Genomic DNA, 21,130 nt, shown 5'->3' with positions numbered 1-21,130 from the left:
ATCTCCAGGTAATTCTCTAGTGGAGCAAAGATAACTTAATTTATTTCAATCCTTCTAAAACTCAGTCCTATCTTATATCTCCCAAAAAGGATTCTTCTGCTCCTATGCTTATCTTTGATGAGACTCCTATTTCTAAGTAATATCATATACCTCTACTGGAAATTACTCTGAATTTGAATTTGAGGTATTGCTCAAAACATCGAAGGCAGATATTGTTGGAATATATCAGAGACGTGGTGTCACACAGATATAAGGGATGCGGAACTGCAATTTGGGGAGTACAACATCTACAGAAAGGATAGACAGGATAGGAAGGGGGGAGGTGTTATGCTATTAGTTAAGAAACACATAAAAACCAAGGAAGTGAAGCCAGTCGACATCGCTGGACAGTGCAGTGTGGAGTCAGTTTGGTGTGACATAAACATTGGGAGATCAAAATTGAGAGTAGGAGTGTGCTATAGGCCTAATGATGAGTATAATCTCATCAGAACTCTGATGAGTATAATAAGGGACTGTACAGGGAAATAGAGTGGGCCAGTAAATCAGAGTGTCTTATAATGGGAGATTTTAATTTCCCAGATATTGACTGGATTTTGGGGTCTGGTTACTCACACACTAGCAGGGCTTTTGTGGATTTATTGGATGATTGTTTTCTACATCAGCATGTTCGGGAGGCAACTAGAGGGAGTAATACTCTTGATTTGATTATCAGCAGTGATTCTTCATGCATTAAGAATCTGCAGATAAATGAACCACTAGGGGGCAGTGATCACAGTGTGCTGAAGTGGGATTTACTCAAAGAGGTAACTACCATTAGGGGTAAAGGGAAGGGTTATTGCTTCCGTAAAGGCGACTACGATGGACTGAGACAGTATTTAAATTCTATACAGTGGGACCAACTGATGATGTTACCAACAGCAAATTCAAAATGGGAAGCATTCAAAGAACTTATCTTGGAAGCTACTAGGCTTTACATATCAACTAAGAAATATTGTTCAAGGTTTAGGCCAAAATGGATGTCAGATGAACTAATGAGCATATGGCAGAGAAGAAAAATGCATCGGATACATACAAATTAACACATGACACAGAAGCCTATGATAGATACAAGTTGATATGCAACCAAGTTACAAAGGAGGTTAGGCAGGCGAAGGCAGATTACGAGAAATCCTTGGCAAGGGATGCAAAGAAAAACAGCAAAGAGTTCTTTACTTATGTAAACTCTAGAAGGAAGGGGATGAATCAGATTGGTCCACTTGATATTGATGGGTCAAGTGTTGATGATCCTGCTCAAGTAGCTAACAAACTAAATGAATATTTTGCATCGACATTCACACATGAGGAGTTATTCAGCAAGGGGAATGCCAGAGGTGTATTCAACTCTAGCAGTAAGCTACAGAATCTTGAAATAACTGGGAGTAAAGTGGAGGAGAAACTGTTGAAGATAAACACAAGAAAGGCACCCGGGGTGGATGGGATCTATCCAGTTATATTAAAGGAGGCAGCAAAGGAAGTAAGCAAACCCTTAGCCATAATTATGAGAGCTTCCTTGGACTCAGGGGAGGTACCCATAGACTGGAAATGTGCAAATGTGACCCCAATTCACAAAGGAGGATCAAAGGCTGACACATGTAATTATAGACCTGTGAGCTTAACTTCTGTTCCAGGAAAATTAATGGAGGCACTGGTTAAAGAAGCACTGCAGGATCATTTAGACAAGACTTCAGTTATTGCTCAGACACAGCATGGTTTTGTTAAGGGGAAGTCTTGCCTGACCAACTTGATTGGATACTATGATGCAGTCACAAAAGAACTGGATGCAGGGAATAACTTTGATATTATATACTTGGATCTTAGAAAGGCTTTTGATACTGTTGCACATGGAAGACTGCTACACAAATTGGAGCAGTGTGACATTGGAGGCAAATTGCTGCTATGGATAAAGGGGTGGTTGAGGGGGAGAAGACAGAGAGTGGTAATCAATGGACACTGCTCATCGTGGACTGATGTTATTAGTGGAGTCTCAGGGCTCAGTGTTGGGTCCATTATTGTTTTCTGTATTTATAAATGATATTGATGATGGTATATCGGGCTTAATGTCCAAGTTTGCAGACGATACAAAGGGTTGTCAAGGACACTACTGACACTTTTTGCAGGGTTGTCAAGGACACTACTGACACTATGCTGCTGCAACAGGATCTGGAAAGGTTGAGCAGATGGGCTGAAGAGGTGGCAAATGAAGTTTAACATTGACAAATGTAAAGTACTACACATGGGAAACAGCAACCCCAGAGCAACGTATCAACTCTGTGGTACAACACTGACAATGGTAGAGAATGAAAGGGACTTGGGGGTGGTTGTGCAGGCAGATATGAAGTTCTCTGAGCAGTGCAGACGGGCTGCAAGAGTAGCTCATGGAGTATTGTCAATGATATACAGGAATTTTTCCAGCAGGGATAAGGAGGTGATTATTCCATTGTATAAGGCGATGGTCAGGCCACACCTAGAGTACTGTATACAGGTCTGGAGGCCTCATTTCAAGAAGGATGTAGAGCTGCTGGAACGAGTACAGAGAAGGGCAACAAGATTAGTGAATGGAACAAAGGGGTGCTCTTACGAAGAAAGGCTTAAGTTTTGCAAATTACAGTGTCTGGAGACTAGGCACCAGCGAGGTGATCTGATAGAGGTGTATAAGCCTTGAATGGTTTAAGCATGCTCAATGCTGATGGGATTCTTCCTCTAGCTCAGAAAAATCACCTGAGAGGGCATAAATTCAAATTGAGGAAAGACAGATGTAGGATAGACGTGCGGAAATTTGCCTTTAGTTAGCGGGTGGTTGGTTGGTGGAACAGACTTCCATCCCTTGTGGTGGAGGTTGATTGGAGGAGGTTTTTTTGGCTGATGCTGCATAAGCTTGCTTTCTTGCATCAAATGCCTCTACTAATGCTAATGCTAACCTCTCTTGGCGTAAGCACATTACAAATATTGCTTCCTCTTCATTTAAAAACTGGGTTTTCTCTTTTGTTCTCAGTGAAACAGCTGTTCACTGTGTACAAATCACGAATCCCCCTATCATGGAATATTGTTCCCACATCTGGAGCAGTACCGCCAAACCTTTCTTAGGCTTCTAGATTCCATCCAAAAGAGAGTAGGTAGTTAGGTTAATTAATGACTCATCTCTTATAAATTCTCTCCAACTCTCTGTCTCATAGACATTCTGTTTCTGCTGCATGCCTATTCTATAGATACTTCAATGGGCACTGTTCTTCTGAATTGGATTCTATAGTTCCCACTCTCTCTTCCAAAGCAGTCTGAACACATGTCACAACCACTCAGCATCCTTTTACTGTCCAACTTCAAACTCACATAACCAACTTTTCTTCTTCCTCATTTATTCATTCAACTTCCGTTTTCTGGAACAACCTTCCTTCATACATATTTCTTGAAAATTGTAATCTACAGAAATTCAAATCTAATGTCAACAACTATCTTCTTTGATCTTCTCAACCTTCAGCCAGTGCATGGTACTAAGTACTATAGGTTCTAGCACCTCTCATGCTTTTTGGGTTTCAATAATAAAAAAACTTCTACATGCAGAAATTGTGATATGATGTGAAATTTTTAGAAGTATTTTCAAAATCTATGCATAAAAATTGACTTCAAACAGCTGATATATTAGTGGAGGTAAAACTCATATTAGCCAGTGTTACTGGAACATGTGCAAGCATCTTACTATTTAAAGGTGCTTGTGCATATTACAAAGTGGTTACAATGATCAGTCTGGTGGGACGTACCTACTAGGAAAACAAAAATAACAGTAGGATTGTGTTACAGGTTAAATGTCTGTGAGTAGTTTAACGAACAACTACAGAGAAAAAGAGAGTGCGCCATTATATCAGAACATCTCATAATGGGGGATTTTAACTTTCCAGATAGTTACTGGAATTTGTGGACTGATCACTCACACAGTAGCAGGACTTTTGTGGATTTACTGGATGGCTGTTTCCTATATTTGTATGTTAAAGAGGCAATGAGGGAAAGCAATTACTTTTGATCTGATTATCAGCAGCAACTCTGCATGCATTTACAATCTGCAGATAAAAGACCAAATAGGTGGCAGTGTTCACAATGTATTGATGTGGGATTTACTTAAAGATGTAACTACTGTTGACGGCAAAGGGAAGGGCTTCTGCTTTTATAAATGTGACTACAGTTGTCTCAGTCAGTTTTTAAATTCTATTCAGTGAAACAAACTGATGATGTTACCAACAAAAAATTGTAATGGGAAGCATTTGGGGAAGTAACAGTAAAAGCTAATAGGTTTTTTATACCAACTATGAGATACTGTTCAAGGCTTGGACTGAAGTGGATGGCAGACAAAGTGATGAGACTCTCTGCAGAGAAAGAAAAATGCACATAGCATGCTTATAAATTACCAAGAAATACAGAAATGTACAGTAGGTATAAACTAGTCTGCAATCAAGTCACAAAGGGGGGGGGGTAGGAAAGCTATGGAAGATTAAAGTAAAGAAAAGCAAAGATTAAAGCAAAGCAATGATCTAGCAAAGAAAAGTAGCAAAAACTTCTTTATTTATGTAAACACTAGGAGAAAGGACGACTCACATTGAACTACTAGATATAAATGGTTTAACTGTTGCTGATCCTGCTCAGATTGCTGAAAAACTAAATAGATATTCTGCATCTTCATTCACAATTAAGGTATTTTTTAAGGATGGGGATGCCAGAAGTGTTATCAAATTTTAAGAGGGAGCTAAACAATTTTGTGATAACTGAAAAGAATACTGAAGAGAAACTGTCAAAGATAAAACTAAACAAAGCACCTGAAGCTGATGGAATCTATCCAATTATATTATAAAAAAAAAGCAGTAAAAGAGATAAGTTAGTCATCCCCTTAATCATAGTTATGAGAGCATCCTTAGATTCAGGGGAGGCCCCTAGAGATTGAAAATGTGCAAATGTCTCTTCTACTCACAAGAGGGAAATCAAAGGGTGAAGTTAATAATTACAGAATAATTACAGACCTGTTAGCTTAACTTCTATTCCAGGGAAAATAATGGAATCACTGTTTAAAGAAGTAACATAGCACAATCTAGACCACAATGCAGTTATACTGCAGTCATAGCATGGACTTTTTATCGAGCAATCTTGTCTTACCAACCTGATTGGATGCTATGATGCAGTAGCAAAGGAACTGGATGCAAAAAATAATTTTTACATCATATACTAACATTTCAGAAAAGGTTTTGATACTGTTCCCCATAAAGGGATGGTCTGAGTGGAAGACAAAGAATGATTATCAATGGACACTACTCTTCTTGGACTAATGTTATTAGTGGAGTCCCTCAGAGTTCAGCACTAGGCCCATTGTTGTTTTTTTTTGTTGAGGAAAGTATATCAAACTTAATGTCTAAGTCTGAAGATGACACAAAAGTTGACAAGGTTTTTAATGACAGTAATTGGGAAATGATACTGCAACAAGATCCTAAAAAATTAAGCAGATGAGCTGAAGAAAGACTTCAGTTCTGCAAATTACAGAATATAGACACCAAGCACCTGCAAGGAGATCTGATTGAAGACTTTAAGGCTTTGAATGGACTGAGTGAGCTAAATGCTGATTGCATCCTTCCTCTTGCTCAGACAGCACATAAAGGTATATAAATATGCAACAATCAACTACCTTGCTTTAGCAAGCAGGTAGTTGATTGCTGGAACAAACTTCCTTTTGGTGTTGTGGAAATGGGTAGTTTGAATAATTTTAAAGAAGAAAATTATTAAAACTACTCAAGTTTATTTCGTTCTGTAGGAAAATTTTCTAGAAAAATTCTTAGAGGGGATATGTAAAACCCTCCATCTAATTCTTAGATAGAGGTTTTATATATCTCTCAGCTGTAAATTTAAACTTAATAACATTTTTAAGAATAATACATAAAGCTAGCATTTCATAAATTCCACTACATAATATTTGATTTGCATGACTGTCATTACATAATACAACTTAGTTCTATTAAACATAACTGAAAATAAATTTACCTTTTTAACATCTCTTTTTATGCTGAATCCATCAAGATAGGCATTTCCATCTGTTATAGATATATCTCCAGTCAACATTTTAAACGTTGTTGTTTTTCCAGCACCATTTAAACCCAAAAGACCAAAGCATTCTCCTTTATGTACCCCAAAACATATTCGATCCACTGCCAAAAAGGAACCATATTTTTTTGTGATATTATTTAAAATTACAGTATCAGTACCAAACAGAATATCTAGTGGTGTGTTCATAATCCTCATACGTTCATTTCTAACATCACTATCTTCATCCACAGCAGCAACATCAGTAGGTATTTTTTTTACTATTGAAGTCCTTTTTTGCCATCTTTTAAATATTACATAGTTCAACAATATAAAAACATTTTTTTCACAAGCAATCAGCAGGATCCAGAATACTATACCATGCAAACAAAGAAATATTAAAAGCCTTCCAATACCAGGTGACCTCCAGTCCAAATCGTATTCTTGCCATGCCACACATACTGTACCACAGATTTCTTATAAGAAGAAATAAAAAATAAAAATAATAAAATAAAAAACATATGTACATATTAGGATTATTTCACAAAATAAAATAAAAAATTCTTAAAAGAACTTTTTACATAAAAATGTTTCTATATAGAAAAAAAATGTTTTTATATATAAAAAATGAATTTTTTTGGGAGTACTTATTAATCTCAATACACCTGTTTCAGTTACCTTTCAAGTAATCGATCTCTTAAATAAAGACTGAAATTTTATGAAATATGTACATGATGATAAAAGAGAATTATACACTCAGACCTCTCTTTAACAAACTTCCATATAGCAAATTTTTCTATTTAGCAAAATTTTTTTGATTTCCCCTTGGTCATTACATTGAAAATAGTTTCTGTATAATGAAGAAAATTTCCATATAATAAAGAAAATTTCCATATACCGAACTGATTTGGAGACACCTGGGTAAGCATTGTTTGCACCTCTGGCCTTTAGGCAATAGAGCTGATGTTGTAGAAAGCATGAAATAAAAGCTAAAAGTATTAAGTATTAATCTCTTTAGATTTTAAGAGCTAAAACATTCCAGAATTTAGTGGTGCCCGTAAAACCTTTATCAACCACTGCATCTATTGTACTGAGAAGTTGCGCTGGTCAATCTGTTTTCTACTGTAAACACACTATATGAGAATTAGGAGACAGTGAGTTTCCTTTATCACGGAAATTCATCTGTTGTTTGGCAGAAATAAGTAATCCATGCTTTCACTAAATTTCACCTATCTCTGTTTACATGGCAGGTACAAGTGGTCCCTAAATCAGTTTGGTTTTAGTTGCTGTGTGAGTAACCTTACAATGTCTAAGAGGAAATCCTTGAATGTAGTGGAAAAAGTAGAAGTGCTTAACAGTTAGATTGGGAAGTTAAAAAAAAAAAAAAAAAAAAAGCTTTACCAAATTTTTTTGGTATTCCTGCCAGTAGTGTGTCGATCATTCTGAAAAACCGTGTTCTGATACTCAAACTGTTTGAGGAAATGGGACCCAATTGTTAAAAAAAAAAGAAATTGCTTTAAAAATTTGGCATCCCTGCAGGTAGTGTGTCAACCATTCTGAAAAACCATGTTTTAATTCTCAAACTGTTTGAAGAAATGGGACCCAGTAGGAAGCATGCGAAATTGTGCCTGTATGAAGATCTAGATGAAGCCAATTTTAAGTGGGTGAAGTTGATGCGAGACCAAAACGTGCCAATATCAGGGTCATTAATAAAAGAAAAGGCTATGGAGTATGCATCTTTTCTGGGGCATAAAACATTCCAAGCCAGTTCTGGTTGGCTGGACAAATTTAAAAAGAACTGTGGCTTACTCAAAAAAGTTATTTCTGTGAAAGTGGAGTTGTAATCCAAGAAGACTATACCCATTGGAAAGAAACAGTTTTTTAAAAAAATTATGGAGGACTATGAGCCCAAAGAAATATTCAACAGTGATGAAACCCCAGGGGCTTACATCTGGTGAGAATGGGCTTAGCACCCCCAGGGTCCTGAGCTGGATATCATCATTCTTCTATTTCTTGGTGATTCCTTTCTGTTTCTCTCTCTCTCTCTCTCTCTCTCTCTCTCTCTCTCTCTCTCTCTCAGGGTAACTTGGAATTTTTTTTTTTTTGGCTGGTGCAGCATACGCCTCAGGCTTCTTTGCACTATATGGCTAATAATAATAATAATAATAAAGAAGTCTATTTTTTTAATTTTTGCCAAACAAGACACTGACTTTTAAAGGTGATAAATGTTTAGGTGGTAAAAACAGTAAGGAGAAAATTACAGTCTTGGTTGGTGCAAATATGGTTAGTAATGAAAAACTGAAGTTTTTGGTAATAGGCAAAAGTACACAACCCTGATATTTCAAAGGAGTAAAGTTGTTAGAGTTGGACTACAACTACAACAAAAAATCTAGGATGACAAATGAAATTTTTGAACGGTGGATGTTAAATTTTGATAGAAAGATGACAAAATAAAACAGAAAAATTGTGTTAATTGTTGACAACTACCCCGCCAACCTTTACTTGGTAATTTCAAAACTTACAAGTGTGAAACTTGTTTTCTTCGCTCCGAATACCTTGTATAAACTGCAGCCAATGGACCAAGGCATTATTAAAAATTATAAAATGCATTAACGAAGGCATATACTGAAAAAAATTATACTGAGAATAGAAACCAACCAACCAATTGATTTGCAGATGTGCATATCAGAGTTGGCAAAAGTGTGGGATCAGGATGTGACGGAAACAGCAATTAACAATTAGCAGTGTGACATTGGAGGAAAATTGCTGCTGTGGATAAAGGGGTGGCTGAGGGGGAGAAGACAGAGAGTGGTAATCAATGGACACTGCTCATCGTGGACTAATGTTATTAGTGGAGTCCCTCAGGGCTGAGTGTTGGGTCCATTATTGTTTTCTGTATTCATAAATGATATTGATGATGGTATATCAAGCTTAATGTCGAAGTTTGCAGACGATACAAAGGTAGGCAGGGTTGTCAAGGACACTACTGACACTATGCTGCTGCAACAGGATCTGGAAAGGTTGAGCAGATGGGCTGAGAGGTGGCAAATGAAATTTAACATTGACAAATGTAAAGTACTACACATGGGAAACAGCAACCCCCAGAGCAACGTATCAACTCTGTGGTACTACACTGACAGTGGTAGAGAATGAAAGGGACCTGGGGGTGGTTCAGATATGAAGTTCTCTGAGCAGTGCAGATGGGCTGCAAGAGTTGCTCATGGTGTATTGTCAATGATATATAGGAATTTTTCTAGCAGGGATAAGGATGTGATTATTCCCTTGTATAAGGCAATGGTCAGGCCACACCTAGAGTACTGTATACAGGTCTGGAGGCCTCATTTCAAGAAGGATGTGGAGCTGCTGGAACGAGTACAGAGAAGGGCAACAAGATTAGTGAATGGAACAAAGGGGTGCTCTTACGAAGAAAGGCTTAAGTTTTGCAAATTACAGTGTCTAGAGACTAGGCACCAGCGAGGTGATCTGATAGAGATGTATAAAGCATTGAATGGTTTGAGCATGCTCAATGCTGATGGGATTCTTCCTCTCGCTCAAAATAATCACCTGAGAGGGCATAAATTCAAATTGAGGAAAGACAGATGTAGGATAGACGTGCGGAAATTTGCCTTTAGCCAGCGAGTGGTTGGTTGGTGGAACAGACTTCCATCCCTTGTCGTGGAAGTTGATAGCCTAAATAAGTTTAAGGCTGCTCAGCTGGACAGGTATTTTGAACGAACAGAGGGGTGAAGTGGAAGTGGTTTTTTTTTTTTTTTTTTGGCTGATGCTGCATATGCTTGCTTTCTTGCATCAAATGCCTCTACTAATGCTAAACAATCGTTTCACACAAGCATGTTTTGCTAAAATGTGTGTTTAACAGCAATGAGAGGTATGAACTACTACAAGACATTGAGAAATCAAGTGAGAGGTTTGATCAGTGGATAAATTATTCTTGATGAATTTTTAGGAGTTAATAATGATGTCATAGTAGCTGAATATCTGAGTGGTAGAGAATGAAAGGGACAGTGGTAGAGAATGAAAGGGACCTGGGGGTGGTTCAGATATGAAGTTCTCTGAGCAGTGCAGATGGGCTGCAAGAGTTGCTCATGGTGTATTGTCAATGATATATAGGAATTTTTCTAGCAGGGATAAGGATGTGATTATTCCCTTGTATAAGGCAATGGTCAGGCCACACTAGAGTACTGTATACAGGTCTGGAGGCCTCATTTCAAGAAGGATGTGGAGCTGCTGGAACGAGTACAGAGAAGGGCAACAAGATTAGTGAATGGAACAAAGGGGTGCTCTTACGAAGAAAGGCTTAAGTTTTGCAAATTACAGTGTCTAGAGACTAGGCACCAGCGAGGTGATCTGATAGAGATGTATAAAGCATTGAATGGTTTGAGCATGCTCAATGCTGATGGGATTCTTCCTCTCGCTCAAAATAATCACCTGAGAGGGCATAAATTCAAATTGAGGAAAGACAGATGTAGGATAGACGTGCGGAAATTTGCCTTTAGCCAGCGAGTGGTTGGTTGGTGGAACAGACTTCCATCCCTTGTCGTGGAAGTTGATAGCCTAAATAAGTTTAAGGCTGCTCAGCTGGACAGGTATTTTGAACGAACAGAGGGGTGAAGTGGAAGTGGTTTTTTTTTTTTTTTTTTTTGGCTGATGCTGCATATGCTTGCTTTCTTGCATCAAATGCCTCTACTAATGCTAATGCTAAACAATCGTTTCACACAAGCATGTTTTGCTAAAATGTGTGTTTAACAGCAATGAGAGGTATGAACTACTACAAGACATTGAGAAATCAAGTGAGAGGTTTGATCAGTGGATAAATTATTCTTGATGAATTTTTAGGAGTTAATAATGATGTCATAGTAGCTGAATATCTGAGTGACTCCAACATTTTGGAGAGTATTCTGAGAACTAGTAACAATATCAACCAAAAGTTGGATGAAAATGAGGGCAATATTAAACCTTCCAAACATGAAATGTTGGCAGCATTTTGAGGGCTTAGTGTCAGACAACATTAATTACAAAATCATTTTGTAGTAAACGTTTTTGTGATTAACCAAGAAAAAGTCATTTGACATTTTCTTGGTTTACCAGAAATGTGCTTATAGCCCAAGCTAACTTGGAAACTACTAGAGAAATACACTTCAATGACATGGTATGCATTGTTATTGTGTAAAGTTAAAATAAAGTTGTCTCAAAAAAATGCAGTTTTGTAGTTAACGTTGTCTAACACTAAGCCCTCAATTTGAAACTTTGCATCGAGGCCTTCAGTGTGAAGAAAATGAGCTAGAAAATATATTTGAGTGTTTAAACAAATATGAACATTTTTATGAATGATGTAAAGTCCAGTGTAAAACAAAAAATAATCAAATATTTTATGAAATAATTCTTAAAAGTGTACTAATATATTATGCATATCATGCAAGTAGTCATTTCTTAATATATACGTATTAATGAATTAATTGTTTTAAAATGTTAGAAACTTTATTCATTCCTACTTATTTCTAATTTATTTCCCATCTTTCACTATATTTATGAATGTTGAATTACAGCATTTTTTATTATTGAAAAGGTCATATTTCTTTATAATGAAATTTCTGTTTAATGAATTTTTTCAAGTGAACAATCAATTTCGTTATATAGAGGTCCGACTGTATTTCATTTATTTTTGCTGATACTGAATTTGTCAAAAATTTCAGAATATGAAACAAAAAAAGAACTAGCTGCAAAGGATATGAGAATGTCTCAGTAAGCCTTATTTACTTTCCTAAGTGCCTTAAAATATCCTTTCTGATTTTAATTCAGTAAAATGCATACATTGGAATTCTATGTTTCCAGTCATTTGTTCAAATAAAACATCTGTGAAAACTGGATTTGAAATACGTTAACAGATAAGAGTCAGTAGTGGCTAGACTTGAACTATAAACAATTCATCATCCAATTTTTCATCCAATTCCTTTGTTACTGCATCATATCATCCAATTCCTTTGTTACTGCATCATAGAATACAATCAGATCGGTCAGACAAGAATGCTCCTTAATCCATGCTATGACTGCAGTATAACTGAATTCTTGTCTAAATAGTCCTGCATTACTTCTTTAATCAGTGACTATATTATTTTCACCAGAACAAAAATCAAGCTAATGGGTCATTAATCATTCATGTCACCTTTGAGCCCTCTTTGTGAACTGGGGACACACTTTCACATCTCTAGTCTATAGGGCCCATAAGGATCCATAGGTTACATTAGCTCCATTAAACAAGCACTATGAAGGTCCAACTTATGAAATTTTTAATGTCTCTGGTGCATTTACAGTGTATTTTGGGATGAAAGCTATCATTACTCTGTTAAAGAATGTATTATTAAAAGTAGTCTACATTTTATCAAAAACTAAATGTGATCACCATATTTCCATGTAAAATGATAGTTTTACATCGAAATGTGGCTAGTTTTAATTGTCAGAATACTAATATGTTTATACTGTATGGAGAAAGGAGAGAATAAGAGAAGAAACTGTTCTCTAAAATTCAATTGTTTCTAAATATATTGTATTTTATTTAAATGCAAAAATAATTATGTGTTGACTTATTTGACTTTGATAAGACAAGCATAATGGAAATTCATAAATAAACCATGAGTTTCTAATCTGAGATTCTCAAGAAATCCTTTGGCCATAAATAACAGTTTGGTTAAAGAGCAATGAAGCCATTTTTTTGTATATCCGCATTTCTTCAAATTTAGAGAAGTCATGCAGTTGAATGCCTTGAGTCTCAGAGCATCCAAAATGTGAAATGCAGATATACTGCTTCACCTCTATGTATTGCCTAACAGAATTCTCATGTATCGGTTATTTAATTACATATTATTATTCTATGAATTAGGTCATTGTTTGGAAATTTCAGAATTAATATTAGTGTTGTTTACAAAATGATATCTTCATATTTGTTGTCCAAACCTGCAGCTTTAATCCATCATCTACATCACTCATTGGTTTTCAGCAAAATGAGTCATTTAGCTCATCCCTTTTAGTGACAGAAATTTCTGATAAATTCAATATACACCTAATTCTGTTTTTACACGATAGATATGTTCCTGAAAAATACGTGTAAAAAAAATTTGTGTAAAAAAAGACATTGTATTTATGGAAGAAAAGAAGATTGGTTCCGGATCTAAAAAAATCAGTAAAAATAATTAAAAAAAAAACACATAAAAATATTCGTTTTAAGCTTATTATTTTATTTAAACAAAATACACATGTAATAATATGTAATTAAAATGTATTAAAATAAATTTGTATGCATATGAAATGAAAAAAAAATCTTCATGAACAAAAAAAATCTGTTTTACACATAACAAGATTTTATTCATTTTCACTTTCTGTTCGTTGTGTTCGTGTTTTGGTTAGGCCGTTATATAATTCTCTGTAAGAGGCTGTCAACAACTTCAGTTCACGTTGAAACTTCCCAGCGCGTTCCTCATTAGGGTCATGTTTTTAAAAAAATGATTACCTAATTTTCTGGCCAGTTCCAGACCTTCTTTTATTAAATCTGCATTTAGAACAGGATCATTTTCTTCATTATCACTACGTTCTGTGGGATAAGGAGTCCCAAGGACAACCTCTAATATTTCATCTTCGCTTAGGGCTTTGTCGGTTAACAATTCATCAATATCTTCAAACGATAGATCATCGAATCCTTCTCCACCAATTTTGTGTGCCATTGTAATGATGTTGGGAAATTCGGTCGTATTAGGGATGATGGGATCTTTGCTTTTTACACATTGTGGCCAAACCGCTCTCCAACACGCATTTAAAGTTGCCGGTTTTAATTCAGTTAACGCTAATCCAACTTGATTTATACAATCCATAACTGAGAATTTCTTCCGCACATCATGATTGTTAGTGTTTCATCATTCAGTTTGTCCAAAACGTGTTGAAATGTTCGTTTTACGTAGTATGTTTTAATTGTCGCAATTATACCTTGGTCTAGCGGTTGTATCAAAGATGTAGTATTAGGTGGCAGAAATAAAATTTGTATGTTTGGGTGTTCCAAGACAGGATGGCCGGGTGCATTGTCAACAAATCAGAAGAACTTTAAATTCGAGACCTTTCAAATTCATATAATGTCTGACTTCTGGGACGAAACATTTGTTGAACCATTCTGTAAAAATAGTAGTGGTCACCCAGGCCTTCTTGTTTGCCATCCAGTGAACAGGCAGTTTATTGATATCTACACTTTTCATTGAACGTGGGTTTAGGGCTCGATTTACCAGCAGTGGTTTCAACATACGATCTCCTGAAGCGTTGGAGGAAAATAATAAGGTCACGCGATCCTTAGCTACCTTAAAACCACCAGCAGTTTTCTGCGATTTGGCTACATACGTTCTGTTGCATTCGTTTCCAGAAGAAACCAGTTTCATCTGCATTCCACACTTGATCAGGAGTGTATCCTCCATCTTCAATAATTTTTGCAAGTTCCTGCGGGAATACTTTAGCAGCCAATTCATCTGCAGATGCAGTTTCACCTTTAATTTTTATATTATGAAGAGCATTCCTTTTAAGAAACCCTGTCATCCAATCTGTACTCGCAGAAAATTCATACTTTCTGTTTAACTGAGATGAAATGCTTGGCTCCTTTTCTTTAATCTGTCTGTAAATTCTTAGTGCTGTTTGCTTGATGGCATTTCCATCTACTGGTACTCTTTTTTGTGACTGATCTTCTATCCATATTACCAGAGCCTTTTCCATTTTTTCCTTGACAATATCTCTTGTATATGATGATGAATTAACACTTACTTTTGTTCCAGAACATACCGACTTCCTAATTGCAGCTTCATTTTTCTTAATAGTTCTTACGGTAGCTTCGTGTACACCAAAATGGTTTCCTACAGACGCAGCCCCTCGTCCAGTTGCAAGACGATCTAAAATTTGAATTTTAAGTTCCAAAGAAATCGCTTTCCTTTTCATTTTGGTAATAGGCGAATTATTCGACATTATATAAAGGCTACCGAAAAATATCTCAGTTATAATTAATAAAAAAAGGTATGAAAAATTTGTAAACTTACAATTTATTGACTATTGGCAAAATTAATAAATTTGTATGTGCACAAATTTCACTAAAGATTATTTCACTTTGAAATAGAGCTTACTACTACATGTCTTCCGAAGGTACAATGCACGAATACCGTAAATGTGCACCAAATTCAATAAAAACGTTGATGACTCATAGATACCTAGACGTACACATTGGTAAGCAAAAGCACGCGTTTCAAAACGCACACACTAGCTGTTATCCAATCTATTGGTGCGTGTAATATAGAAATGATACTAATATGCCACAAATAAAAAAAAAATTTTTACAATTTAGGCAAAAAAAAATTCATAGAAATCGTGTTAAATCAAAATGACTCGCGTAAAAAGAGAATGAAATATTTATTTTGAATTCGTGTTAAATCAAATTCGTGTAAAAAAAGTTCGTGCAAAAACAGAATTAGGTGTATTTATTACCAAAACCTGAGAAAGACCGTCTCTCATTGTAGGTGGTCATGAAAATTAATAATTAGGCGATTAAGTAATTTTTCCCCAATTCTAAAAAGAAAAAGAGCAATTTGTCTAACAAATTTCATACCTTCATAATGAAAGTTCCAGACTACTACTGATGCACATGTATGTGTGCGCACGCACGCGCGCGCGCACACACACACACACACACACACACACAGTATAAAGTTTGCTTTTAGCATAACTGCTTCTTTTTTGTGATGATTTATTTATAAAAACTTTGTATTAATAAAACTGACAAAAAAGTGTCTGGTGAGATTGGCAAAATGGTGCCCATATGTGGAAAGACCTCAAATAAGTAGGCTGCAGAATTTTGAAACTAGATGCCAAACAGGAGATTTGATTGAGGTGTATAGGGCTCTAAGAGGTGATAGTAAAATGAATAATGGTGAAATTTTTGCTGTTATAAATGAACTAGCAGCCATAAATTTAAATGGGGGAGATTTAGACTGGATTATAAGAAGTTTTCTTTTAGTCAGTGAGTTGTTAATTATTGGAATAAGTTGCCTCCATGGGTGGTTTGAGGCTGACAGCTTGGGAGGAAATTCAAAGATCAGCTGGTTGAAGAGCAATGAAGCCATTTTTAGTATAAATTTCTTATCCGCATTTCTTCAAATTTAAAGAAGTCATGCAGTTGAATGCCTTGAGTCTCAGAGCATCCTATTTAACTCGTTTGTTATTTGCTTTTTAGGAGCATTAGCAACTAAGGCCATATTGCTCCGGGATATGCGGTGGTCATTCCCTGACCTTTCCGCATCCTCCGTATTTGGTGGTGACGGGCTCGAACCCCGGTCTAATCAAGAAGCGTGTGCTACGCACTGTCCTATTTAACTCACTCCTAACAGAGATACCTCTGTGAGGAGTGAGTTAAATAAGTAGTTTATTAATCTTTTTCTTTTGGCCTGTTTGCACATCGAAAACCCAGGGTTTCCTTGAATCATACAGTTAATACTAATACTAAATTAACGACAAATAATAAAATGTAAATTTACTTTCTTTTCTAAGAAGGCACTTATAACTTTACAGTACTTTGCAAATTATTATGGTAAAGTGTGTTTATGTATTTTCAGAAGGTACAATTGAAATACAACTTATATGAAAGATAACCTGTGGCTTTATTGAATGCTTTAAATCAATCAGAAGTATTAGCATTAGCATAGGCATACAATGCAAGAAAGCAAGCTTATGCAGCATCAGCCAAAAAAAAAAAAAAAAAAAAAAAAAAAACACACTACCATTTCACCCCTCCGTTCGTTCAAAATACCTGTCCAGCTGAGCCGTAAATTTATTTAGGCTATCAACTTCCACAACAAGGGATGGAAGTCTGTTCCATCAACCAACTAACTACCTGCTGGCTAAAGGCAAATTTTCGCACATCTATCCTACATCTGTCTTTCCTCAATTTGAATTTATGCCCTCTCAGGTGATTATTCTGAGCAAGAGGAAGAATCCCATCGGCATTGAGCATACTCAAACCATTCAAGGCTTTATACACCTCTAAAGTATTATTGTATAATTTGCTATATGATTTATTTCTAAAATTTGTTACAAAATGGCTACATTGCCATCTTTATTAAGATTGGTTTTCCTAACAGCACTAATAAAGTATCTTGTTTTTGAGTAATTGCTAAGTAGTATGTTCAAATCTAATCCAATTCAGTATTTAATAATCCCTCCTTTGGCCTTAATGACTACTTTGACATGACATGCTTTTTATGTATTTGGAAATTAGTTTTCAGAGATGATCATCATTCAAGATTGGCGCCAAACTTTATGATTCTTTCAATCAGCATTCTCTTATTTGTGCATTGTACGTTATGAACTCTTATTTTAAGTAGTTCCCCAATTCCCTCTATAGGGTTAAGGTCTGGACTGTTGCCAGGCCAGGGAAGAACCTCCATCCAGATGGAATTAAACAAATTTTCAATGGTCTTTGCTCGATGACATGGAGCCCCATCATGCATAAAGACACAGTTTCCATTTGGATACCACTTCCAAATTTGGGGTAAAAGCTGTGTTTGTATGACAGATTTGTACTGTTCTTGATTCATAATCCCTGTGACTTTATAAAGATGGCCTGGTCCTTTTGCAGATATCACACTCCATATCATCAATTTTTCTGGATGTTTTACTTTTGTTATGATACATTCTGTCATCAATCCTTCTCCAGGTCGCCATCAAATATATTTGGTTCTGTCTTGTAAAATCTCTATTATGGATTCATCTGAAAAGCAAACACATTCCCAATCTTCAGAAGTCCAATTCTGAAACTCATTAGCACATTTTAGACATTTTTCTTTCATTACAGATGTAAGCCTTGGCTTCTTCCGTGGACGGTATGCTCGAAAACCTACACTGAGGAGGCAGCGCCTTACTGTTGATGAGGATATAGCCACACCTCTCATTTCCATACAAGTTATCTGTCGAGAGTTCATTTTCCAATTATTTCGACACATTTTCACAATGCAGCAATCATCTTGAGGCAAAGTAATCCTCTTCCTTCCACATCGACCTTTTCTATTTGGTGTGATTTTTGCCCTAACTTCAGAAATTTTTTTATATTACTCACAGACTGTCGTGAAACAGACAATTTCTTAGCAATTTCAGATTGTGTAAGTTCAGAATTCCCTGACCTTTCCGCATTCTCGGTATTTGGTGGTCACAGGCTCGAACCCCAGTCTAATCAAGAAGAGTGTGTTACGCACTACTGCTCCTGCCCACCTGGCTACAGAGGCGCTGAATGAGACTCATGGCAGAGAAGAAAAATGCATATAAATTATCAGGTGACAGAGAAGTCTATGATAGATATAAGGAGATTAGGCAAGAGAAGGAGATTAGGCAAGAGAAGGCAGATTACGAGAAATCTTTGGCAAAGGACACTAAGAAAAACAGCAAGGATTTCTTTACTTATATAAACTCTAAAAGAAAGGGGATGAATCAGATTGGTCCACTTAATATCGATGGTCTCTTTTTTTTTTTTTTTTTTAAGCATTAGCAGAGGCATATGATGCAAGAAAGCAAGCTTATGCAGCATCAGCCAAAAAAAAAAAAACGCTCCCATTTCACCCCTCCGTTCGTTCCAAATACCTGTCCAGCTCAGCTTTAAACTTATTTAGGCTATCAACTTCCACAACAAAGGATGGAAGTCTGTTCCACCAAACAACTACCCACTGGCTAAAGGCAAACTTCTGCACATCCATCCTACAACTGTCTTTCCTCAATTTGAATTTATGCCCTATTCTGAGCAAGTTGACAGTTCGACTGTTGATGACCCTGCTCAGATAACAAACAAACTGAATGGGTATTTTGCATCTACATTCATACATGAGGAGTTATTAAGGAAGGAAAATGCCAGAAGTTTATCAAATTGTAACAGAGTGATTAATGATTTTGTAATAACTGAGAACAAACTGGAGGAGAAATTATTGAAGTTAAACATAAGAAAGGCACCTGGGGTGGATGAGATCAATCCAGTTATATTAAAGTTGGCGGCAAAGGAACTAAGCAAACCCTTAGCCATAATTATGAGAGCTTCATTGGACTCAGGGGAAGTCCCCACGGACTGGAGATGTGCAAGTGTATCCCAAATTCACAAAGGGGATCAGAGGGTGACACAAGTAATTACAGACCAGTTAGTTTAACTTCTGTTCCAGTTAAAATAATGGAGTCACTGGTTAAAGATGCATTACAGGATCATCTAGACAAGACTGCAGCAATAATTCAGACACAGCATGGGTCTGTTAAGGAAAAGTATTGTCAGCCAGATTTGATTGGATACTATGATGTGGTTACAAAGGAACTGGATGCAAAAAACAATTTTTATATCATATCAGATGCAGAATAGACCTTTAGCCTTTAGAACAAACTTCCATCTGTCGTTGTGGAAGTTGATAGGTTAAATAAATTTAAGGAGGAACTGGACAAACATTTAGAAGGTTTTGTTTCGTAAATTTTTTTTTTTTTTTTTGGCTGATACTGCATAAGCTCATACACTTGCTTTCTTGCATCACATGCCACTACTACTACTACTACTACTACTACTTGGATTTCAGGAAAGCTTTTGACACCGTTGCACATGAAAGACTACTGTACAAATTGGAGCAGAGTGGTATTAAGGATAAGTTGCTACAATGGATAAAAGGGTGGTTGAGTGGGAGAAGACAGAGAGTGGTAATCAATGGATGCTGCTCTTCATGGACTAATGTTATTAGTGGAGTCCCACAGAGTTTGGTGTTGGACCCACTGTTGTTTTGTATATTTATTAATGATATTGATGAAGGTATATCAGGCTTAGTGTCGAAATTTGCAGATGATACAAAGGTTTGCAGGGTTGTTAATGACAGTAATGGCAGTGTGCTACTGCAACAGGATCTAGAAAATTTCGGGAGGTGGGCTGAGAAGTGGCAACTGAAGTTTAATATTGACAAATGCAAAGTACTGCATATGGGTAGAAGTAACCATAGAGGAATGTACCAACTGTGTGGTACTACACTTATGTTGGTAGAAAATGAAAAAGACCTGGGAGTAATTGTGCAGTCAGATATGAAGTTTTCTGAGCAATGCAGACAGGCTGCAAGAGTAGGTCATGGGGTTTTGTCTATGGTATATAGGAATTTTGCTAGCAGAGAAAAGGAGGTGATTATCCCTTTGTATAAGGCAATGGTCAGGCCATGCCTTGAGTACTGTGTACAGGTTTGGAGGCCTCATTTAGGGAAGGATGTAGATTTTCTTGAGTGTGTACAGAGAAGACAACAAGATTGGTTCAACAAGATTGAATGAAGGGGTCCTCTTACCAAGAGAGGCTTATGTTCTGCAAATTGCAGTGGTTGGAGACTAGGCATCTGCAAGGTGATCTGATTGAGGTGTATAAGGCCTTGAATGGTTTTAGCATGCTGAATTTTGATGGGATTCTTCTACTTGCTCAGATTATGAACCTAAGGGGGCATAAATTCAAATTGAGGAAAGACAGTTGTAGATTAGATGTGAGAAAATTTGCTTTTAGCCAGCGGGTGGTTAATTGCTAGAACTAACTTTCATCTGTTGTTGTGGAAGTTGATAGCTTAAATAAATTCAAGGCGGAACTGGACAAACGTTTAGAGGAAATGTTGTTTGAAATTTTATTTTTTGTCTGATGCTACATAAGCTCATACGCTTGCTTTCTTGCATCACATGCCTCTATTAAAAAAAAAAAAAAAAAGAAGTCTAATGTCAGCAAGTGCCTTGAATTTTACTTGTAGTTTAATTCAAGAAAAATTATGTGAAGGAAGATTTCTCCAAGGCATTAAAACAGAAGGGATATACAAGGAAAAGTGAATGTTGGTTTTGTCAGTTTGGAGTTGGACAGTGAATGATTATGGCATGTCTTCAGACTAGTTTGGAAGAGAATGGGGAAATTACAGATATCAATTCAGAAGGACAGTTCCCCATAGAAATATCTATACAAATGATATGCAGCCGAGACTGAACA

The 21,130-nt window shown here is 36.4% G+C and overlaps 1 protein-coding gene across 1 annotated transcript in view; it reads right to left on the bottom strand.

The window, feature by feature from the left end:
• LOC150076805 (phospholipid-transporting ATPase ABCA3-like) overlaps positions 1-21,130 on the bottom strand; it is a 432,361-nt gene that overhangs the window by 31,353 nt on the left and 379,878 nt on the right. Inside the window, exon 18 of the mRNA XM_090385683.1 lies at positions 6,052-6,566. Coding sequence (XP_090241809.1) covers positions 6,052-6,566 — 515 coding nt within the window. The remainder of the gene's footprint in view (positions 1-6,051; positions 6,567-21,130) is intronic.

The sequence above is a fragment of the Mastigoproctus giganteus genome, chromosome 12, assembly GCF_048544385.1.
Source record: "Mastigoproctus giganteus isolate SK-2022 chromosome 12, ASM4854438v1, whole genome shotgun sequence".
NCBI lineage: Eukaryota > Metazoa > Arthropoda > Arachnida > Uropygi > Thelyphonidae > Mastigoproctus > Mastigoproctus giganteus.
This window is presented reverse-complemented; position numbering and strand designations above follow the sequence as displayed.